Source organism: Pelecanus crispus, chromosome 1 (assembly GCF_030463565.1).
Source record: "Pelecanus crispus isolate bPelCri1 chromosome 1, bPelCri1.pri, whole genome shotgun sequence".
In the NCBI taxonomy this organism is placed as follows: Eukaryota; Metazoa; Chordata; class Aves; order Pelecaniformes; family Pelecanidae; genus Pelecanus; species Pelecanus crispus.
The window spans coordinates 24,178,863-24,203,398 of NC_134643.1; the positions used below are offsets into that span (position 1 = coordinate 24,178,863).

The 24,536-nt window shown below is 38.1% G+C and overlaps 1 protein-coding gene across 1 annotated transcript in view; it reads left to right on the forward strand.

Moving 5' to 3' along the window:
* The window catches only part of GRM8 (glutamate metabotropic receptor 8), a 363,184-nt gene that overhangs the window by 137,251 nt on the left and 201,397 nt on the right, over positions 1 to 24,536 (forward strand). Inside the window, exons 3-5 of the mRNA XM_075704969.1 lie at positions 18,578 to 18,713; positions 19,195 to 19,349; positions 20,550 to 20,687. Coding sequence (XP_075561084.1) covers positions 18,578 to 18,713; positions 19,195 to 19,349; positions 20,550 to 20,687 — 429 coding nt within the window. The remainder of the gene's footprint in view (positions 1 to 18,577; positions 18,714 to 19,194; positions 19,350 to 20,549; positions 20,688 to 24,536) is intronic.

Here is a 24,536-nt window from a genome sequence, read left to right on the forward strand (position 1 = left end):
CCTGAATCTAGCAGCCACACAGATGGTTAAAGGTGATTGCTAAGACATTAGTATATTACTTTCCAATAAATAATCAGACAGCCTCAGAGAAACCGATCAATGGCTAATTCAATTGCACATAGTTTTGCACTCTTAATGTCCTTTTTCCATATAGGATTTTACTCCAAACACCTCTGTAGCATTGCAGCTGCTGGAGTCTCTTCAAGTGCATGGCAGGCATAGTTCCTTCATGAAATATTTTTGGGCTTTACTACAGCTGCGAGGATGGTGAGGAGACCAAGTATTTCTGTTGTGTGTCACATAAGACAGTGTAGGACAGTGTCCTTCTCATCGGACGTGGGGGAGGTATGGTATGGGACAAAGGCATAGGTTCTGTGCAGCACTGTAGTTTTTTTGTGGGTTTTCTTATCTGCAGGGAGTTTCCAGAGAATAATGCTATATTGGGAGTGTACATGTTGGCTTGGAGTTACGAGGCTAACAGAGAAACTGAAGACCCTTAGTATCCCTTTTCTGCTCCTTTGCTCCCTACCAACTGTAATGTCATGTTTCATGGCTTTTTTTCTATGCAAGAGATGAATCTTCAAGTGAGTAGAAGTTTCACAGGGGAGGAAAAGACTGTGAAAGTATGAGTGGAGAATGGCTGGACTTTGGTCACTGGGATTACTATGCATGCAGTTTACTTCAAATGGAAACCCTGCCAATAATTATTTTATTTATCAAGTAGTAAAGTCGTCTTTGTGAAAAGGGCTAGCCCAGGCTAGTAATCAATTTATGATTTTATAAAAACTCAGGTGAATTGTATTTGGACACTGACATCCTTAAATGTTGACCCAGGGAGCCCAGATCTGAAGCCTGAAGTTGGAGCATGTCTCGCAGACTGTACACAAATATCTGGTATGGGACGTAGCAGACCTCATGTGCACATGCCAGTGTGGAAATGCATGAGCATAGCAAGCTCACTGTGTCTAACTTCTCTCTTCTTGTAGAGAGATATTGTACACAGGGGCTTGGGTGTCTTAAACTGTTACGTGTGCATATATATATTATGTTGCTTTTTTTTCATTGGAATTAAATTTATCCTCAGATAAGCTATTGTCGTGGTTTAACCCCAGCCAGCAACCAAGCACCACGCAGCTGCTTGCTCACTCCCCCTGCCCCGATGGGATGGGGGAGAGAATCAGAGGAGTAAGAGTGAGAAACACTCCTGGGTTGAGATAAGAACAGTTTAATAATTGAAATAAAGTAAAATAGTAATGATAATAATAACAAGATAATAATGATAATAACAATAATAATATACAAAGCAAGTGATGCCCAATGCAATTGCTCACCACCCACCGACCGATACCCAGACAGTTCCCGAGCAGCGATCGCTGCTCCCCGGCCAACCCCCCCCCCAGTTTATATACTGAGCATGACGTCATATGGTATGGAATAGCCCTTTGGCCAGTTTGGGTCAACTCTTCTGGCTGTGCCGCCTCCCAGTTTCTTGTGTACCTGGCAGAGCATGGGAAGCTGAAAAGTCCTTGACTAACATAAGCAGTACTTTAGCAACAACTAAAAACATCAGTGTGTTATCAACATTCTTCTCCTACTAAATCCAAACCACAGCACTGTGCCTGCTACTAGGAAGAAAATTAACTCTATCCCAGCTGAAACCAGGACAGCTATCACTAGTGTTATTCTGTAATTCATCTCTTTTTTTTTTTCCTTCCATATTCCTTTTATTTTCATTTTTTGGCTACTCTGGGTTCTAAAGTAATCAGTCCATCTGTGCAGAAAACAAACACAATAAAAGAGAGGGCAGAAGTTGTTTGTGCTCTTCAGGGCTGTTGCTTGTTTTTTACTATTTAAAATAGTTTCCTTCTGCTTTTCCATCCTTCCATCACTGGAAACTTTCTAAATGGTGGCAAAGGCATTCCTAATGAAACTGCCTTTTCAGATACTAAATTCACTGGAACTTTTTACATCTTTGGTCTATTGTGATCTTTCTCATGTGCAGAAAAATAGTCTTGATGTTGTGGTATTTTGGCTGCTATCAGCATTCAAAATTTGACTTGAAAAAGTTAAAATTTCAATATTCAAATTTCTAGTAACTTTTATTGAGCTCTTCTGGGATTTGAAAACATGCATTTGACTTGAATATTTCAATGCAAACTCCCAAAAGCTTTATTATGGAGGGTTTGGAAGAGCTATAGTTGTTCCTCTACTCTTTCTCTTGGCAGAAGTATATGTATTTCACTGATGAAACTTCTTAAATAAGCAGAGCAAGAAAGTTCTTTGGAAGTCTGGAGAACAAAGGATTCATTCCTACTGCATATTTTTTCCCACTTCAAACCTTGACAGTGATTAATCATAAAGCATTGCAAACAAAGGTATATTATTCTTTTAGCACTAGGCATTTGCAGAAGATTTTGTTTTAGGATCAGCACTATTATTTGTACATTACACTGAACAATGAATGATTGTAGCACAGCTCTCCAGTCCTTACTTGCTTTGTTATCTTCCCTTTGTCTTCTATGTTATCTTCATTTTTATCCTCACTTGCTACTTTCATCAACTAATATAGGATGGATTTTTTGTTACTGCAAGGTGGAGTTTCTTTCTCAGAAGTCCATGGGGCTAATCATATGTCTGTATTCAAGATATAACTCAGAGTAAATTGAAGTACCTTCATTTTCCCTTTGTTACATCTTTTGATAGATTTGATGGGCAATACTTTCAAGAATTGATTAATTTTGAAAACATGTATTTCTGCATTTTTCTTTTATAATGACTGAGATATAAGTGCTCCATGGATAATAGATTTTTGTCTGGTATAATTGTTGATACCTTTTTGGAAAAATGTAATGCTTAAAAATGTTATATGTGATAGAAGAATTGTATCAAATTATTGAAACCATGTGATCAGATGAGTAGCATGGACATAGAAAAATCCCTCAGGCCCTTGATGAGATAGTTTGTTGATCAAAGTTCTATGTGGAGACTAGATGCACATTAAAATAGTCTTTTATTTCAGCTTATATTAACAGCATAATGGTGTCCACTACTGTGCAATGTTCAGTAAAAGTAATTTTGTACTTAGTGATTATAGGGGTTTTTGTGTAATTTTTTTTTTCTTGCTTCATTGTCTACAAAATATGGTGGATTTATTAAACATTTTATTAGAAGAGTGTGAGCTGCAGACATCTTTTGTTAGTTACTAGACACGTTCAATACATAGTCTATCACAAAGCAACCACTTCCTTCCATTTCTTTTACAGCTAATGGTGATTTCCTGTAGCACAGCTATTATTTGCATGGAAGGAGCTAGGTCTGGATTCTTCTAATTTTAAAACATTAAAATCTAGGCAGAAACAAAGCCTGAACAGAACTTGCAAGATTTTGTCTCTGGTAGAACAAAGAAGGGTACAGCTCTGTGGCAAGGATTGAACTGTGGTCCAACCACCTTCCCAGTGTTTGATTTGTTTTCTATGTCCTAAGCCTTCCTTGACTTACAGACACTGCTTTTCATCCATTTTATAGCTACATTAGTAAAAGTATCCAGATTTCCCTTTTACTGCAGTGTACTGTTAGCATATTTTATCCTGAACACAGTTGCATTCATTCACCTGATGTCACTGAGCAGCTTGGTTGAGGTTGACTGACATCCATATATTCTGGCTGAGCCTTTCCAAGTTTGGCCTAGGAGAGCAAAAGCTCTTCTTCCCATTAGCTGCCATTCTTTACTGGGGATTTTATGTGAGCTGTGCACTTTGATAGAAAGAGCAGGTTCTTCTGTTTCTTCCTGCATCATAACAGCTTTCTCTCCATGTTTTCCCTTCTTTGATGTTAGGTAGAGCCTTTGTTCCTCTCAGAATGTTAGCAAGAATGAAGTTTCTACCATCTGAAAAAAGGATAGGCAGGGTTAAATCCTGTCCTAGTACAACTATTGACAGACTATATAAAAGCAGACTTTGATCCTACTGGCTGGTCATTTCAGAACAAGGCAAGGCAGTGTATTCCCACCATTTTAGAAATAGTGGGAATAGGCCTGAATCAGATCACTTATTGGACCTGCTATCCAGAATCCTTAGTCTGAATCTAAGAATTTTTCAGTGATTCAACTTACAGAGTTGCTACCTGTATTCTTACTGAATAAGGACTTTAGTCTTTCCTGAATAAGGACTGAGAATACATAATAGACATATATGCCTGCTGTACCATCTACAAGATAGGGTGGATTCAGAAGATTAGTCTGATATCTGTGTCCTTAAACAAAAGACATAGGTGAGTAATTAGACATTTAGTAAAAGTAAACATTGCTGTATTTCTGCAATTTATTTTACATGTACGTAGATGGTACCTTTGATCTAGCAACATGTAAGTACCTTTTCAGCATTTATTATACACCAGAATTAAAACCATTTCAGTGTTTTTACTCTTGTGTCATAATTTCTACATTGTTGTTACATGCCTTAAAGCAGACTAACACGTGTTCAATTTTCAAGCTCTCTTCCATTGCATGTGTAGGTCTTCTGAACACTTTCCTGCTTCTTCCTTCAGCTCTACGTTCTCAGGCCCATTGCAGTCCTCTAAACATGTCTCCTGGTTAGTCACTTTTGACCTGATGCCTTTTTTTCTCTAAGGCTTTATGAATTAAGCTAATCCTTCATCCCAACATACTTCAAGAAAAGACTAATTAGCAGATCCACTCACTCCTAAACTTCTCAAGAGATATTTTACCGCTTGGTATTAAATGAATAGAGACATCAGGTTCCTCTCTTTGACTTTATTCTCTGATCCGAATCTCACAACAGAGTGCCACAGACTTTCTTAAAGCTACAGTAGCTGTGTAGCCAACTTTAATTCAGTTACATTTTTAAAATTAAGGTAGGCTTCTGTAGGTTTATGTGGAAGGCTACGGAGTGACTCTTGTTCACTCACTGACTCATTCCTTTACTTTACTCTGCGTTATAAAAGAAGTATTGCTTATTCTTAATATCACTTTATCTTCAACTGGCATAAAGTAACATAAAGACCTGAAGCAATATACAAGATTTAGCTTTATTCTCTTCATATTTTATAATCCTCTCTGGTAAGAAGTCAGCAGATAATGTTCATTAGTATTTTTAGATTCTAATGGTGTTCTTACCCCAGTGTCCAGCTTTCAAAGTACTTTGAAGTCAGATAAAAATAGTTAGGTACTAACATCAAAATAGATATATGAATTTTGCAAATGTAACTTGCAGTCTAGATACCTAATTAAATAAACTCAGCCTTCCTAATTTGTATATGAGAAGGTTACTTAACTTACAACTTAATCACATAACTTAATAATGTACAAGTTGTTTTGTTTGGAAGAATGAGGGATATGGATCTCTGTTTTTGATGAAAAAGGTATGACCAGACCCAGTTTTTGTAAACTGAAGTTAGAAACATCAGACTGGTGAAAAGGAACATTTTTTTTTTTCAGTAATGAAGATTATAAATCATTGGAGAAACTTCTACAGGGGTCTGGCACACCCTTCATACCTTGAAATGTTTGGGTTTTTTAGCTATATACACTTTAGTTCAGATGGAAATCAGCTGGTTTCACACATTATAGGGCAACATTCTTTGACTCACTATACATGGAATCACTCAAATTATATTTATATTTCATTGGAAATTCTGATATAAAAAAATTAAAACAAATACTGAAATTTTCCATAGTAAAAATAAAATATTTACTTCTCAAGTGTTTAGCTTTTAAGTCTCAGTAATGCTTATGTGTCATCTTGTACTGAATAAAAAAGAAAAAAAATCAAAATGATACATTTGAAATAAAAAATTCTCATTTTATCTTAATATTGCCAAGATAAAAGGAAAAAATTCAACCAGTATGTCTTTTCATCCTTTAAAATTATGTCAAACAAGTGCAAAATATTTTAATTTTAATGAAACTGCCTTTCCAAAAGCTAACTAAGGACTTTGACAAGGGAAAAGCAATGGATGTCATTTATCTGGACTTCTGTAAAGCCTTCGACACAGTCCCCCACAACATCCTTCTCTCTAAATTGGCGACATAGGGATTTGATGGGTGGACTGTTCAGTGGATAAGGAATTGGTTGGATGGTAGCATCCAGAGGGTCGTGGTCAATGGCTCGATGTCCAAATGGAGACTGGTGACAAGTGGTGTCCCTCAGGGGTCTGTACTGGGACCAGTGCTGTTTAATATCTTAATCAATGACATAGTGGGATCAAGTGCACCCTCAGCAAGTTTGCAGACAACACCAAGCTGAGTGGTGCGGTGGACACGCCAGGAGGACGAGATGTCATCCAGAGGGACCTGGACAAGCTGGAGAGGTGGGCCTGTGTGAACCTCATGAGGTTCAACAAGGCCAAGTGCAAGGTCCTGCACCTGGGACGGGGCAACCCCCGATATCAGTACAGGTTGGGGGATGAAGGGATTGAGAGCAGCCCTGCGGAGAAGGACTTGGGGGCACTGGTGGATGAAAAGCTGGACATGAGCCGGCAATGTGCGCTTACAGCCCAGAAAGCCAACCGTATCCTGGGCTGCATCAAAAGCAGCGTGGCCAGCAGGTCGAGGGAGGTGATTCTGCCCCTCTGCTCTGCTCTGGTGAGACCTCACCTGGAGCACTGCGTCCAGCTCTGGGGCCCTCAGCACAAGAAGGACATGGACCTGTTGGAGCGGGTCCAGAAGAGGGCCACCAAAATGGGCTGGAGTACCTCTCCTATGAGGCCAGGCTGAGAGAGTTGGGGTTGTTCAGCCTGGAGAAGAGAAGGCTGTGAGGAGACCTTATTTGCAGCCTTCCAATACTTAAAGGGGGCCTATAGGAAGGATGGGGGCAATCTTTTTAGCAAGGCCTGTTGTGACAGGACAAGGAGTAATGGATTTAAACTCAAGAAGAATAGATTTCAACTGGATATAAGGAAGAAATTTTTTACACTGAGGGTGGTGAAGCACTGGCACAGGTTGCCCAGAGAGGTGGTGGAGGCCCCACCCCTGGCAACATTCAAGGTGAGGTTGGACGGGGCTCTGAGCAACGTGATCTGGTTAAAGCTGTCCCTGCTCACTGCAGGGGGGTTGGGCTGGATGACCTCTAAAGGTCCCTTCCAACCCAAAGCATTCTCTGATTTTATGAAAAAGACTCTAATCAAACTTAAGCATGGAAGAGGCCAAGGTAAATGATGGCAATTGTCTCTTTGGGCCTGAAAATCTTTTATCTTTTACTCTAATCCATGAACATTGCTCCTCGTATGTGATGTCATTGATGTAAGATAATCATGATTTGCAAGAGAAGTTCAGCTTGTTCCTGCATGGCTGAGGTTAGCATAGCTCCTGATGACAATTTCCATGAAAGCAGAATAGGCACTCTGAGCACAAGTTTGCAATTGAGCACTTGAGCAATGTTAGCATGGGCTTACCTTTAGTTTAGGCATGCTATGTGAAGAATTTATGCAGTAAAACCCATTACCTCTATGTGCAAGGTTTTGTTGTAGGAGACTATGAATTTATATTATATTTGCTTTCTGGGGATTAGATTTACCTACAAGATTCCCTGTCAGAAGTGATACCTTCTTGATTTTCATTACAAATTTGGGCTTATAATTTCATGTAGAGAAAAACATAGAATTCTCTTTTCCCAATTTCAGACAAAACTTAGCTGACAGTTGTTTTGTTTTACTTCAAATTTGAGACTATTTTTTGAATGTCACATTCAAGCTCAAACATCAGTAATCAAACTCAGACTTAGCTTCATTTAAGTAAGTCTTTGCATGCAAACTATTTTGATAGTTCAAATTGTGAGAAAATAAATATTTGATGACTAGAGCTAATCTAAGCTAAATAACATACACCTAATTTTAAGAATAATTCCCTGATACTAGACTGTTTGGTTAAAAGAATACATAAAGAAAGATGGAAATAATTGCTTTTGCCACCAACATTCTGGAGGATAGCAAAAAACAGAAGAGATCTGTGGTTATTTTATGACCACAAAGAAGAAGAATGTCTTCACTTATAAAAGCAGACCAAAAAGTTTCAGAAGGAGAACATTAATCACTGCTGCTATTTTTCTTAGAAGGCGTGATTAAAAGTCAGGTTCTGCTGCCTGTGTACAGCATTTAAGTGCAAAGGAGGTGACTGAAGGAAATCTCTGAACACCATAATAGCTGTAAGAAGCATGCAAGGGAAAAATAGGAAACCAGTCTACCATTAAAATTAGGCAATCCAGGACAACTTAACTGAAAACAGTCTTTTATATCACTGATAAAATATTTAAATAAACAGGGTGGGGAGTGGAATCAAAAATTTTAAACCAAAGATTCCTGCAGGGAAGAAATTATCCTAAAAGAGGAAAGGTTGTATTTATTTAGAAATAAATGTTTTTACAAAATCCAGCCCTTCTTGTGGTGGGGTTTCTTTTCCTGCCTAAACATAGTTATAAGGAACGCTATAAGCTCCTGTGTCATCTTCATGATGCTGAATACACCCATCGGGGACTGTGACTTGGGACCGTTCATTGACTATACTTGGAGGTGAACTGGTAATTTTTATGTGTGACCCACCTCTAGAATTTTTTGAAGCAGCCATTTGCATCTAAACTCCCTAAAACATCAAATCCAAACCTTTACTGCTTCTCAGGCCCATTAGTACTGAGAATCTGAAAGAAATGGAGGAAACAATAAGGGCCATGTTCAAGCAAACTTATTTTCAGAGAAAAATATGTCAGGTAACCACAGGCCAGGGTTTGAGTTCGCACTATTACTTTGTTATAAGTCAGAACTGATATTACTTTAAAAAAACAATTTGAAAATCTTTTAGAATTTAGGCATTTATGAAATTTCTTTTCATAACCTAAGTTTCCCTGATCTTTAGAAAACAAACAAAAATAAAGAGGGTCTCCTGTCCTCTTTAAAGATATACCTGACATGTAGCCAGAAAATAGAAAATAACAGTATATTTCTTTTTTCACATTATGTCTCTGCAAGTTCTAAATCTGTAAGAAGAACCGTGTTTCCCCAGAGACAGATATTCATACTCACTACAATGATAAAAAAAGACATAGCTGTGAAAGTATTGTAACAGCTGACCAGTAAATGTAAGTGGAGACTGATTTCAATTACTTTATTTTGGCCACAGATTGTTTTGAAGTTTGACTGGGCATCCCATGTCCTTTATGAACTAGTTATACAGTGATTCACTGTGGAGAGGAAAATTTGTCTCTCACAACCTTCCAGAATTCAAGAATGAAGAATTTCAGGCTTTTTTTTTTTTTTTTTTAAGGGTATGTGATTTTACCCATTCATAAACATCCCTACTGCAGATGAGTTTTTCTTTTAGCCCCTTACTTTCAAGACTGTGAAACTTGGCTTTTGTTTGTGCAAATAACACTAAAAAGTCAAAGGATGAAAAATGTATTGTTTGTGGTTTTCTTTTTCAAACCTGAAAAAAAAAAAATCCGTATGTTTGGTGATGGTAAGGATATCCCTTGCAGTTACTTTCCGTCAGATGCTGGTGTTAATGGAAGCTGTAGTGGTACATTCAGAACTGTTTGTTCCAGGGGGAAAAAAAAAAAAAAAGAGTATTTCTTACTGTTCAGAATGGAAGTATAAAATAACAGATCTTGCTTGCTTCATGTCACCTTAGATACAGACTCTGATGACTGAAGCCAATAGCCAGTGATCTCACATGGAGCCAGAGCTGTTTCTTTTCTTCTTCCTTTTCTATTTTAGAATTAACATCTCTTTGCCCATGATATAAGTATCGTGTGAGCACATGTGTTTGTAAAATAAGCATGGCTGTATGCCTGTGAATACATATAGGAATGTAAAAAAACAGATTTAAAAGGAATGGGTGAATTGTAATTATCAGAATGTTTTGTGTTCTTTCATGGTTTCACTGAATGCTTTCTATTTTTTTTTTTTTTTTCCAAAAGAATGAATAAAAGGAAGACCCAAGAAAACACATTGCTAAAAGGCTTTTTCTAAAACACTGAAATAAATGAGAGAGACTTTGAGCTCTTAAGTGCTGTTAGTTTTGAGTAGAAAAGCTCATGACTGTAGCTGATTCGTTAGTGAAAAACATCATCGACCGGCTTGTGCATTAAAAATGTCTTTGTCATAAATATTAAGGGATTTTGAGAAAATGCATTTTTACTTAAATAAAGGAAAGAACCCATCAATGTATGGGCTCAAAATGCATACTGTTCTTGTCTGTTACAAGATCATAACAAAAGCTCTCATCCTCCATTATATTTTAGTGTATTGGATATTAAGTGCCACTTCTGTCCATTCAGAGCAAGTATTATTTAAATTATTTATTTTTTTAAAATGTTTTTCTTTTTATTACCTGACATCAAAAAGTGTTGCCACTATTGGCTGAAGAATTATCCATCTTTGCAAGAGTAACTGAATTGTTTGCTGAAGTATTTGGTGAGCTTCCGAGGAAATGAAAAGCAGCAAGAGTTTAAGATATTTCCATTCTGCAATTAGCTGGTGACTGCAACAAAGGAGGTGTACTGGAATGAGATTTTATTTAGCTAGATTTGGACATAAATAGCAGTGAGGATGTCATGGCATGGACTTCAGTGGGAGCACAAAGCCTGCAGAAGGCTCAGGTTCTTATTTGTAAAGCTAAGCTACTCTGAAGTCCATATAGGCACGTCAGAGATCATATGGTTTCTTGGGGTAGTTAAGTGAAGGTAGCTCTGCAAAGAATGCATGGCTGCATTCAGACCTCCCAGCTACAGTACTTTGACATTAAGGAGACATTTACATTTTGAAGAATTATTGCTTGTGAAATTTGATCTTCAGCTTCTAATTACATCTTCCTAGGTGTCACTCCCTGTTGACTCATACTCTAGAAAATTATTGTTAAGGGCAGGGGATACACAAGAGGATGGCAGCAAATTGGTTGTGGTTTAAGTTATAATTCCTAAAAATTCCTGATTGTCAGCATCAGTGGAAGTCCCAGGCAGAACAGTCACCTTATTTTTCTTTAATACTCGGATGTCTTAGCATCCAAATTTATCAAATAATGAACTGTCTGCTTAAAAAGAAGGTCTTGATGGATTCACTAAATCACAAGGCTATCCTGGTTTTTGTCAACAGAACTTGAGTGTGGAGCATTTTGTTGTTTTTAATATCTCCAACAACCTTCACGCTGAACTAGGTTCCTGGCAATTGGAACAGACTTTCCATATAACCAGGTCTAGATTTTTCTAGAGTTTCAATATAACCAGTGGAAGGACTGGAAGAGGAGGAGAAATGTAATTGTCTGGTTTTCCTCATGTTGTCTTGCACCATGTTATACTGACAGAGGTATGCAGTCTTCTGTCTGACAGAGGCTGTGTCTGCGTGCAACAGCAACCTGTGTGCCTCACAGGAGAGTTTCTTACTGAGGCATCTTCTGAGGCTCTGATATCTGTTCCCCTACCTGGAATAAGAACTTCTCTGCCTTCACATATTTCTGTAATGTCTTTTGGAAACTTTCCACAGGTCTGCATTAAACTTTTCTTGGCCTAGTGACCAGTAATATATAATTCATCTTAAAAAAAGAAAATGTATACTTGAAGGCAGCTGAGAAAGTCCTGCCAGGTAGGACTGCGTCCCAGATGTGCTCTGGCTATTTGTCTTGAGCTTTTTCAGGAACAGTGTGATTTGTGATGGAGCTGCCATGAAATAATTGACTTGCAATGATGTATGCTGAGTCAGGTGAGGTATACCTCTTTATGCTAAGAAATAGACAGCTTGTCAAAGCAAGCACATAGCTTGATCCTTTCCCCTACCCTTTTACAACGGAAGGGCTAGGTATATACATGTGGAGACAAATTAGTTTAGAGGGTAAACTCTTTCTGAGTAGTATGGTTGTGGTCCCAGTACTGAACACACTTGAACTGAAAACTGTCTTCAGCTTTTTTGATACAAAGACAGTGCCCTTTCTTGTGTATCCTACTTAGTTGGTCTGTAATGTAGTGCTGGATCCTAGCTGGGGTAGGAGACAACATGGCCCTTGTACTAACATTTAGCTTCATCTTTCAGACTTTGCTTCAGGAAATTCATCTGTTAGTGCAAGTTTTCTACCAAGTCACTTCCTATTTTCCAAATATACATTCAACATCACTTCTGACACCCACCTCCACTTACTTGAGTATTTAATGGTTTACAATTAGCATGCCATCTTGCAACCTCAGAACACGAGAGCTAAAATGAATATTTATCATTATAAAATCACCATAAGTTTAATCACCAAAATGATGCATGTACTATTTTTTTTTTTTGTTTTATTTTTTTCTTTGGTAGAATCATTGTTGTAAGAGCACATAAAGAAAGGAAAAAGCTCATTGATCCGGCGTACTGACAATATCTTAAACATCTATCAGTTTTTTGTTTGGTGATAACCTGTTTCCCACAGGATGTGTTATACAAAGCACCTGTAAGCAAGCCAAACCTAGCATGGAACAATTTGTTTAAGATGTGTTTTTCATCACAATGGAGAAAATAAATCAAAACTACATTATTGTAGATCAGGACTGGGTATGTCCCTGTTTTAAGAGCGCATGAGTTACCAGCTGCTAACCATGGTACAAAGCAGCTGGACTAAGCCCCTGATCATGAGTGGGGCAGTGCCTGCCATGAGCCTGATTTGCAGCTCCCACCTCTGCTCTACTCTTCATTGTCCCCTGGCCCCAGGTACTGGATATCACACTTGGTAGCTGTTAGACAGAAGACAAAGGGATGCTTATCATCACTGACACAGTGCAGTTCATATTAACAATTTTATTCCTCAAATCAAGCTCTGGGATGACTGGGCACAGACAAAAGAGGCTTAGCACAGTTTGGTGCTAAGGCTTCTTTTCCCCCCAGAGTAGTTGAAGAACTACTTTCCATCAGTGCCATCTTAATATCTTTAAAATGTGTGACAGATGCAAACCCTTAATTTCATCTGCTATATCATATATCAATTAGGGAATGGGTGCACTAGGAGTGGGTACCATTACTGGTATCTGTTCCTAGTTGAGCTACCTGAAATGAGTCTGTCTGACTCCCTTCTTGTCTCAATAACAGCTTTTAGGGCAGCCCTCTCCGAAACCTGTACATAAGTCCTGTTAATTGACTGGGTTTAAACACATTTCCATCTTGGTAAGAAGATAGTTAGCTCTCATTTCCTCATACAAATGTTAGATTAATCATAATTTTAGCCAGGGAAATGTAGACCAATGTATTGTTTTGGGTACATCCCCAGACAATGAAGGATAACAAACGTTTTAGAAACCAGCAACAGGGATAAGGAGTCATCATGCCAAATCAGTTAGAAATGCTGACAGGACGAAACATGTAGATGCTAGTTGTTCTTATGATTCACAGCCATAAATCCTCCAGGGGTATTAGGTGTCTGAACCATCTGCCCTTTGGTACCTCTGCAGCAAATGGTAAATCCACTGGTACCAGCTATGAGACATCTGTTCTCAAACCCTATTTCTTCTTGATTTGGGGAAATCTCTCTTTTGTGACACTTCATAAGATTATCCTAACAACTGGCCTTAAAACCTGTCCTTTTAGTACCTCTGCTAGCTATTTTGGAGGAATAATTATTCCTTATTCAGTTTGCTGGCTCCTATGAATCCTTTTCCTAGACACTCATCTCTCTGTGTCTGGGCTTTTAGCCCAGGCTGTAGATTTCAAAGGCAGCAGGGTGCTGAGAGGTTAGACACTGTAATGTTGTAAGTGCCTTTGTGGATCTAGCATTTCATCATCAGCTGAAAATTGATACTCTGTTGTTTGTTTGAGCAACAGCTGTATATGCAATATATAGATAAGGGTGTACACAAAGTGTTTTGGGTGTTGGAGGTAGCTTACACAATTCATTATAAATGTAGCAACAAGGCTGAAGTGCATTTTATTTTGTTCCTACTAGTGCTTAACACATTCTGCAATGTAGAGATGCTAAGATGCACAGCACAGTCATGATTGAACTTGCTGCTGCAATGATGGAATGGTGTTTCTTCTACACCATTTTGACTGAAAATAGCTTTTTTAGATACTGCAGTTTTTCATTGCTTGGTATCCATTCCACACAGATTGTAGATGGCTGTATATAGTGCATTATATATACACATTTTGTAATATTTGCATTTGAGTTTTCTGTGGAATGTTTTTTTCCGAAGGGCCATTGCATGAATTGAAATGGTTGAAAAATGCACTCTCAAAATTTATGAGGTAACAAATTATTCTTTTATGTCATTTTTTAGGATCTGTTTTACTTTTTGTGCCTGAACGACTTTGGGGACAGTTGAGAGCTTGGCATTATTTTTCAGTTTTTCTTTTTTAGCAGTGAATTGCTGTTTGTTAAATTTACAGGATGTCTGCTAAATATTTCTCTTACATTTTAGCCCTATTACTTGAGAAAGAGATTGCTGTAAAGGACTTTTTGAGTGTTTATCACAATAGCTTAATATCAGTTTAGAAAATTGGTTAAAGCTTTTCATAGCACAGTGTCCATCTTTTCATTACTGGATTGTCAAAGATACCTGGTAGATATGAGGGTCACCTGCTATACGGGCTCATCTGTTTTTGGCAAATTAGCTGTCTGTCATGGAGAATCAGGCTGTTCGTAAAAACGTGAAGAAATGTGTTGCCAGAGAAAGGCACTATATTCCATTTTAGAGCACATAAAAGTAAATTATTTATGTTATGTATTTATACTATTTATAGACAGTAAAGAAATGTGTACAAAGAATTTTTGTTAGAAATGGCAGATGTTCTAATTTGCAAATACTATTTCTTTCATGTAAAGCAGAGAAGAATTCAGGATAAATCTACATGGTAGTATGCATCTCTCAATCTAGTAAAATAATAATGTAGTTGAAAAAGGTGATATGTTTGCCTGTGACTAAAACTGGCTGATTGCATTTGAAAGTTGTTATTTTTATACTGGCAGTTGATAATTCCATGCTTCATTTATGCCATGTCTAAACTTGATTCAAACTTAGTATCTGCCTGTGCAGAGAACTATTGAGGTCGATGAGATTCTGCAAAGGCAGAACAAAATGTGGTAATGAATCCCCAGCATTTTCTAAATATTACACAGAATAGAATAGGATAGAATAGAAGGGAATAAGACAGAATAGAATAGGATATTTCAGTTGGAAGGGACCTACAATGATCATCTAGTCCAACTGCCTGACCAGGGCTGACCAAAAGTTAAAGCATGGGCATTGTCAAAATGCCTCTTAAACACTGTGTCATGAGTGGTGGTTTGTGAATCCTGCTGATTAAGTTAATTTACTGTGAATGAGTGACTTTACACAATTTGATTCAGTAGCAGTTTAGAATTTACTTGTGACAAATTGCAGGATTCGATTGTGATATTTTAATAGTACTCAATCATCAGTAATTAACAAAGTGATTAGACAAAATTGATCAAAACAGTGACAGTTACAGATTTGAAGATGGCAATGTTCACTCTATTACTACTTGGAAGTGCATAAAAGGGAAATTAAGTTACTCTGAGTTGAAATGACTCACAGAGATTGTATATACAGGGGATAAGGAGGAGCCTCCTGCTGAGTCACGAGGTTCAGAATAGACCCCCTGGCTTTCTAAACTCCTTCTCAGAGAGGAGCCTAGTTGCGGCTAGGTCCAATCTTAATCTCAGACTTGGTCAGTGGTTTATGTGAATAAGGATAATATTGCAGTATAAGACTCAGTTTATAATTAAATCATACATCTACAGACTACTTAAATTGATTTACACATGCATACACACAGACATAAATACATATGTATATATATAAGGTATACCTGTTAAAAATTCCCCTTGAGTTCAGTGAAATATTCACGTCGAATGCCTTGCCATTTCTCAACAAGCGAGGGTTGAGCCTTGAGGAGTGAAGGGTTTCAGCCCAGGCTCTGCTGTCAGTCTTTGACGATGGGCCTTTGATTTTAGCAAACTTTGTTTGCTGGCTCTGAGAGGCGTCCCACTCAGAGGGAGATGCTGGTGCAGCCCGCTGCAGTCCAGGAGAGCTCAAAGGGCCTCACTTAAGACTGCTGTTTATAGGATTGTGAAATGATTGGCTTTAGTCATCCATCTGAGCCACGATCCAGGTCAGTAATCACTTGAATTCCAGTACCCATGGTACTGCTCTTGTTTCAAGGCTGCCAGGTAACCGGTTGTTCTCATTTCCCGCTGTCATGGTTTAGCCGCAGCCAGCAGCTAAGCACCACGCAGCCGCTCGCTCACTCCCCCTGCCCCGGTGGGATTGGGGAGAGAATTGGAGGAGTAAGAGTGAGAAACACTCCTGGGTTGAGAGGAGAAGAACAGTTTAATAATTGAAATAAAGTAAAACAGTAATGCTAATAGTAACAGTATAATAATGATAATAATAATGGTATACTCACCACCCGCTGACCGATACCCAGACAGTTCCCAAGCAGCGATCGCTGCCCCCCAGCCAACCCCCCCCAGTTTCTATACTGAGCATGATGTCATATGGTATGGAATAGCCCTTTGGTCAGTTTGGATCAACTCTTCTGGCTGTGCCCCCTCCCAGTTTCTTGTGCACCCGGCAGAGCATGGGAAGCTGAAAAGTTCTTGAGTAGCATAAGCAGTACTCAGCAACAACTAAAAACATCAGCGTGTTATCAACATTCTTCTCCTACTAAATCCAAACCACAGCACTGTGCCAGCTACTAGGAAGAAAACTAACTCTATTCCAGCCGAAACCAGGCCACCCACTTTTGTTCCATTCCTGCCAGGTAACTGGCTGTTCTCACTCCCCACTTCAACCAAGTAGTAGTTCTGGTACAATTAAGGGGCACCTAACTGACCAACTCACTACACAATGATCCTGGTCTGGCAGGAGTTCCTGAGGTCATAAAGTGGTTGAAGAGAGAAAAGGTGTGTGTGGGGATGCACCCCCACACACTGACAGGCATGGGGCAGCTTTTAACCATTCCCACCCATTCTCTGAGTAACAGAAATACAAAAGGCTTCATAAGTACCTTTATTTTGATTGTTTGTTTTACTTAAAGATTAAATACATTCAGCTTAAGAAGGCTAACACAAGAGACCTCTGTAACATCTTCAGGTAGCTCTACATCCCAAGCTGCATCTGTCTGGACCCTTGTTTTTCTTCAAATCCTATCACTGACAGTGTGTATCAACCTACTTTGGAAAAAAATAAGGTTGACATTTTCATAGGGAGGACAAGACTGTTGAGAAAGTTGGAAAACCTCCCCATATACAACATAGCCATCTAACTGTGACTTTAATTGTCTAATTAGCTTTAATATGTAGACAGGTATGTGCCCCAAATGGTCTTATACATCAGAAAATAAATACCAGCATTCATTAAAAATAGAACAGCTCTTTTAAAACACATTCTTATTCTTACTCACACTGAAGGCAATCTTCAGTGTAGAAGTATTCATATGCAGAGATACAAAAATTATCATTTGATTTGCCTTTGTCTAGTAACATGTCACTTTTTGTAAGAAATAAACATTTTCTCCTTTTCTTAATTTTCTGTTTTTATTAATGATTAGATTGTTCACAAGAAGCTCTTATTTTGGGACTAACAACTGACAAGAGCAAATTGGTGGGAGTTAGAAGTACCAATGATAATCAGGCAATAGTGAAAGAAAAAACAATTAAAATGAACAAATCAGCAAACAATCACAGAAAGATCATGGATGGTATAGGAAGTTGGTGCCAATCTGGACTCAGTGCTTCATGAAACAGGGTCAAGAAATTTCTCTCCTTGCCTGCTCAAACATAGGTAACAGTGTTGTACCTGGGAAATAGAGATTCCCCTGCACCAATGTATGAAAGCCATCAGAAATCACTGAGTTTCTGTAGAAATTTGTCCCTTTTTGCAGGACAGGTAAAATATAAAGATTTCAATTAGCACTTTCCTCCTTCTGTCAGGAAGAGATATAAATATCATCCCTGAGTTTGTGTTCATTTGCTGATTAGTAATTTAGAATATTCAATGACAACCCAAACCTTCTTAAATAATTAAGACAACTTAATTAAGAATGTCATAATAACAATTAGAAGTGATCTGTATGTATTCATTCATAAGAGAACATTTCAAAGTCTCTACTTGATTCCGTAACCGCAGCATTTATAGTTAACCTTATACCCTCTGTTGAAAAAGCAGAGGTGTATGATAGTACCTGGTACTGGAGAGCCACATTATGAAGAAAAGATAACTGTCAAATTGTGGCTCCATGGTTAAATGCAATCCTGTGGCAGGGCTGGGTTCTCAGCTGTCATAAATTGGGCTAGGCCTGTAGAACTCAGTCCAACTGAGCCGGAGTGCGGTGATTGAGGATCTGGCTCAGGATGCTGTTTAAAATTTTATATAAAAAATAAAGTAACAGGTAAGTGAGTTGTAGTCTTTAATGCAGGATTAAGTGTGTAAGTTTATACAGTGCATATGTCAAAAGATAAGGTAACTTGGCTGCACTGCTATATCTCAGATTAGCATCTTGTTTTCTTTGCCTGCCTGGTTAACTATGGATTATCCAGAGTGTGGATATTTAGTGTGTTAAAATTATTTTTTTTTTTTCTTTTAATTTTTCTCAGGAGGTGTTTGCATTGCTCAGTCACTCAAAATCCCTCGAGAACCAAGACCAGGAGAATTTGAAAAAATCATCAAGCGCTTGTTGGAAACTCCAAATGCTCGAGCAGTGATCATGTTTGCAAATGAAGATGATATTAGGTGCCTGTTTCTTAATTTTGTGTGTTAAAGATGTTCTCTCTCCATAGAGGTGCTCAAATGGCTAGTGCAGAATAGAGTAACACAGGAGGTTTCAGATTCAGTCCCATGTAAAAATTCTTGGAAATCTGGTGATAAGAAATTGAGTTGCAATCATACAGTGTGCTGGTCCTTTATTCTGTGGACATCTAACCTGTTCCTAGTTCCTAAGCATGCAGCTCCAATAGATTGTTATTTGGTGACTGAAAAGGAAGACATCAATAAGAATGCTGGAAAAATATGGCTAAAGATGAAACAAATTAACTTGTACAGTACTGTATCTTGCGTTCACTACAGCTGTTGTTGAATATGCTTTAGACTGTGAAAACTATTGACTAATTCGTTAGTGTGAGCTTAGTTATGCATAGCCAGAATTAATGTTGGGGATTCTAAAGTTCTTTGTAAATGCAGTTTGTTTAATTAGTCTTTTGTTGTTTATTTTCAGGCGAATACTGGAAGCAGCCAAAAAAGCTAATCAATCTGGACATTTCCTATGGATTGGCTCAGATAGTTGGGGGTCAAAAATTTCACCGGTTCAGCAGCAGGAAGAGATTGCAGAAGGAGCAGTAACCATTCTCCCCAAAAGAACATCAGTAGATGGTAGGAATGCACATGGCACAAAAACTTAACTTTCTGACAATGTTCAAACACTCTAACTCTCTCTAAAAGAAATTTTACAAAGTCATGTAGTCCTTGATTACAGGGAAATCAGGGAAAACTTTCCAACTAAGTAACTTGAGCTGGCCTGATCCAATATTCATTTAATATCTCTGTTGAGATGAGGAGATGCTGATTCTGCAATTAGGCAGTCTTATAATTGTCTAATAACTAGAGCATGTGTGGTGGAGAGCTTCTTACCCATAGCCTGGTTGTTCTTTGGGACAAAAAAGGAGAGTATTGGATGATAATGAGTCAGCTCATTCTCCTGGGAGAAGATCAATCTAGGCTCTGCTTTCCTCTCCTAAACTTACTTTAAGGGCATATTAACAAAGTTTCTGTCTTGGTGGATGAAGTGGAAGTTGTTGGTTTGAATCACCTTACTCGCAGGAGGGTACTGGTCATAGTAAGATCTCTCACTGTCTGGGTAAGTGCTCTAAACTGGTAAACAATTAGAAAAACTGAGCGCTATTGATGCTACTTGGAGAATTTAGCCACATGGAAGCATTTGTAAAGACCTTAATCCAGATGGTATATGTTAGTCATGATTTCATTACTGCTGCCGGTTTGTTGGGTAAGGCTGGTGCAGAATCTGATCAGGTTTAAGCAGGAATCTTTAGTTTCTCAGCTAGGGTCATTAAACATATAAATAGAAGCAGAATTTTAGGTTTAGCAGAATTTAGAAGCAGAAGCCCTCTGGTTCAACAGAGATGTACCTGGTGATTTTAGGTGGCCTTGAAATGAAATTTATTTGGATCACAGTCTTTGACTAAGTAGTAATTATCTTTTGTCTAGTTTCTTGTAGGTATCCAATTCTTTATTTGGGTCATCTGTATATTAAAAATTAGCCTATTACCCTAACCATCTGCACTGCATTTTTTAAATTATAGAATTCTGCTGGAGCTTTAGAGACTCTTTAACTGCTGTAGGTATTTTAAAAAATCTTGTTCTACAGCAAATATGGGATAATAACAAATATATATATTTTTAATCCTTAAATACTATTATGCTCATAAAATATCTTATAGTAGTTTTTACATATTTTTCTTGTTCTGATATTTATACAAAATCTGTTATTTTCTTTAAATTATTATTTTTATGCTGTGTCATATTTTAATGCTTCTTCATTTCTCTTAAATGTAGGATTTGATAGATACTTTCGGAGCCGAACACTTGCTAACAATCGAAGAAATGTATGGTTTGCAGAATTTTGGGAGGAGAACTTTGGATGCAAGTTAGGATCACATGGAAAAAGAAATAGCAATATCAAGAAATGCACAGGTAACTGTGAAAGTAAAACATCTGTAAATGTGTTTGTTTTCTTGGAGTGCAGGAAAGGAACTGCTTCCTTTTCGTCACTCTTCTGTCTCCCTTCAATTCTCCAATACAAATTATTGTGTTGTAAGAAAAATGTGACATTTTTTCTTAAACCTGAAGAAAAAATTCATGGACAATGTTTGAGAAAGTTAGTAGTTAATTTGCACAAATCCAATGATGGCACAGATTGTGTTAAAGACCTGTGGCTGTGGTTCAATTCCATTCATGTTTTCAAGGACCTTCTTTCTCACCCCATCTATAGTTGTCAATATGTGGTGGTTTTGTTGGCTTTGTTTGTGTGGTGGGGTTTTTTTTTTTTTTTTTAGTGAATGGGCACATCACAGTAATTCTCATATTGTTATCCCTGAAGTATATACAGAGAAAATTAAATTTCTGTTTGAACTATTGAGGTCTTGATGATAGGTCAAGTCATGAATTCGTTATTTAGTTTACAAACTGTGTTTGAGGATGGAGAAAAATCAAATCAATATGTCCTTATTCCTTGTCCTCATGTGAAAAGAACAGAATTCTATATTGTATTATAAAGCTGAAAGTTTCTATGAAGTTTGAGCAAAAACTCTATGTAACTAGCACTGATGTTCTCAAACCTTGCTCAGGCATTATTCCCAGACGCAATTGTCACAATAGCTAATATAGCAGTTGCATTAGTAGCTCCAAGTTTCATCTCACCTATGAGATGTTGGCTTTTTCTTGTTCCTTGCAGGGTTTATTACAATCTTGTTACCTTTAGACTTCTGTGACTACAGCAGACTGTATATGTTACTTTTTGTATAGATGGTTTTTACCTAATATAAGGACTCCCAGTGTCATTTGCTTAATTACTGCCACTGCCCCTAGCAGTACTGGTGGTGACCACCATCTCTGTGAGTAGTGGCAGCAGTAATACTCAATTTTCTGTACTGCATACGTGAGTCATCCACGTGCCTTGATTTCCCTGGCATTGTTTTCTTTTGCTGAATAATATTTTCTATGTGGAAAGTGAACATTTGTGTTGAGTTGCTGTTCTAGGATTTCTGGCTGCCTGGTGACACTGTCATGTAGCCTTTGTTATGGGGGTGCACTTCCAAACTTCCTGCAACCAAAAGCTGCACACCAGAACCACACTTCTGCATTTGTCAGACAGACATACCATGTAGTCTCCAAGCACATGTACCATCAGTCTTGCAGTTCCTGAACCATCAGATTTATTGTAGGTGTACTGTGCCATCAATTCAAAGACTTACTGCACTGGGTGTTGCAATGCACAGATATATCTCGCACAGAAATATGAGAGCCATGCGTGCACTCTCTCATTTAAAAAATGACGCCTTGCCTTCTGCCTTTTACCACATTCTCTGCAAACAAAAGGATGATATTCAGTTCCTCACCAAGCTAAATGATAGCTCATTACTCTAACGCTTTACTGCTTGGCCTTGATTCATATAGCAGTAAGTCATGGCTGGGTAGATACCCATGTCTGGGAAGGGATTATTTTGTTTTTACTATTTTAAGTGGAAAATAGATGCTTTTTTGAAGTTTTTCAGGTGGAATGAGTGGTGTATGTGCTGTAGTTTAGGAAGCTCTAAATGTTACCACAGATGGTTGTATGACTTGTATCAGCCTCATCACATCTGTCAAACTGAATTACCAAGTGAAAAGTAGTGTATAAAATGCATAGGCTGTATCTTGATAGACTCAAAGTAATTTGTGATTTGAAATGGATATCCATATACTTTATTAAACAAAATTATGGTGTGCTCTGTGTGCCTGAAAACAGAAAGAAAACATATTTCCTGCACCTGGAAAATTAACATAGTATCAAGGGATGGGATTAAGATGTGGGCAGTCTCATATGAATGTTACACATGAATTTTCACCTGCAACATAAAAAGCTATGACTCCTTCTGCAAGAAAGAGTATCTAGAAGTGATAGGACCCTTGACTAAAACCACTTAAAAGTGGCTTACTACAGTGGAAAAGACACTTGGACAGCCGCAGATCTGAAGCAAGCTGATGATTCATCATGACCCCTTTGCTTATCTAACTCAAATTTAAAGGGTTGGATAATGAAAATAACTAAAATGTGTCCCTTTTAAGTAAGCTGAATCAGGAGGTGAGGGTGGAAGTTCAAAATAAACCTCCTGTGATTTAAGGAGAAATGCTAGGTGGATGACATCCCCCCCAGTCTAGACCTAGAGAATCACAAACGGCATCTTGACTCACCCCGGTTCATTTGTCATGCTCTCCTGTGCACAAAAGAGAGGCAGCAACGAAATCCTGGCTGGTTCTTCATACCACAGCCCTCAAAGCAGATGAGTCAGTCTACTATGATCTCCTACGTCTGCTAAAGATTGAAGAAGAGAATATCCCAGCCATGAATTTATGTTTCCCTTGTATTGTGGTTTAGCCCCAGCCAGCAACTAAGCACCACACAGCTGCTCGCTCACTCCCCCTGCCCCGGTGGGATGGGGGAGATAATCGGAGGAGTAAGAGTGAGAAACACTCCTGGGTTGAGATAAGAACAGTTTAATAATTGAAACAAAATAAAGTACAACAGTAGTAATAATAACAATATAATAATAATAATAACAATATACAAAGCAAGCGATGCACAGTGCAACTGCTCACCACCCGCCGACCGATACCCAGACAGTTCCCGAGCAGCAATTGCTGCTCCCCGGCCAACTGCCCCCCCCCGCCAGTTTCTATACTGAGCATGATGTCACATGGTATGGAATAGCCCTTTGGTCAGTTTGGATCAACTCTTCTGGGTGTGCCCCCTCCCAGTTTCTTGTGTGCCTGGCAGAGCATGGGAAGCTGAAAAGTCCTTGACTAGCATAAGCAGTACTCAGCAACAACTAAACCATCAGTGTGTTATCAACATTCTTCTCCTACTAAATCCAAACCACAGCACTATGCCTGCTACTAGGAAGAAAACTAACTCTATCCCAGCCGAAACCAGGACACCTTGAAAGGCCAAAGATGTTACTTCATGGCCAAGTCTGTTCTGAAATAATGGTGGTAAATGAAAGAAATTAATGAACCCCTGAATTTCAGTGAGGATATAGGACCTCTTACATTTAACTGTTTATAACTTAATACTGAAGACTTTCATCCTTGGCCTATCCCAGTTGTCAGTTGTCCTTCCAGTGGGATTTCTCTGAAACTTTATGTGTGTTTTTTCAGTCCTAAATTTCAGTTCATTGCTTAAAAGGAATATATTCACATCTCTAGTTCAGGTCTTGAAGACTGAACTTAAAAATACCATTTATCCTAATTTTCCCGTAGTTTATCTAGGCACTGCAGATAATAAGATCCTCGTTGTCTTTCCCCCACCAGCCCAATTTGTATATCATGTCAATAGCCAGTGATACAGAGAAAGAAATCAAAAGCTCGAGATACAGCCATAATCTGAAAATCTCCCTCTCCAAAGATATTAAAAGACAAACTGATAGGTATAAAGTTTTCTCAGGCTTGAGATGTGTTTTGTTAGGCATTCCTGTTTATCTTAGCTAGGAGGTACTTGAATCTTTTTCTCATATGACATTTGTAAGTCCCAACAACAATAAAACTGATATCTCTGTTCTCTGTTTAGTCAAGCTATCTGTTCATAGCTTTAAATTCTTACTATCTGCAGTCAGGATGTTACCAATCTAATCCAATTTCAAGCATTTTTTTTTCCTCTGAAGATACTAGAAAATACTTTATAGTGAAAAATATTTCTATCTTTTCCATGTAAAATCAATACTCTTTTCAGCACTGAGAGTCCTGAAAGGGATTTCTTCTTTTTCTTCAAGTTTAAGAATCACAAAA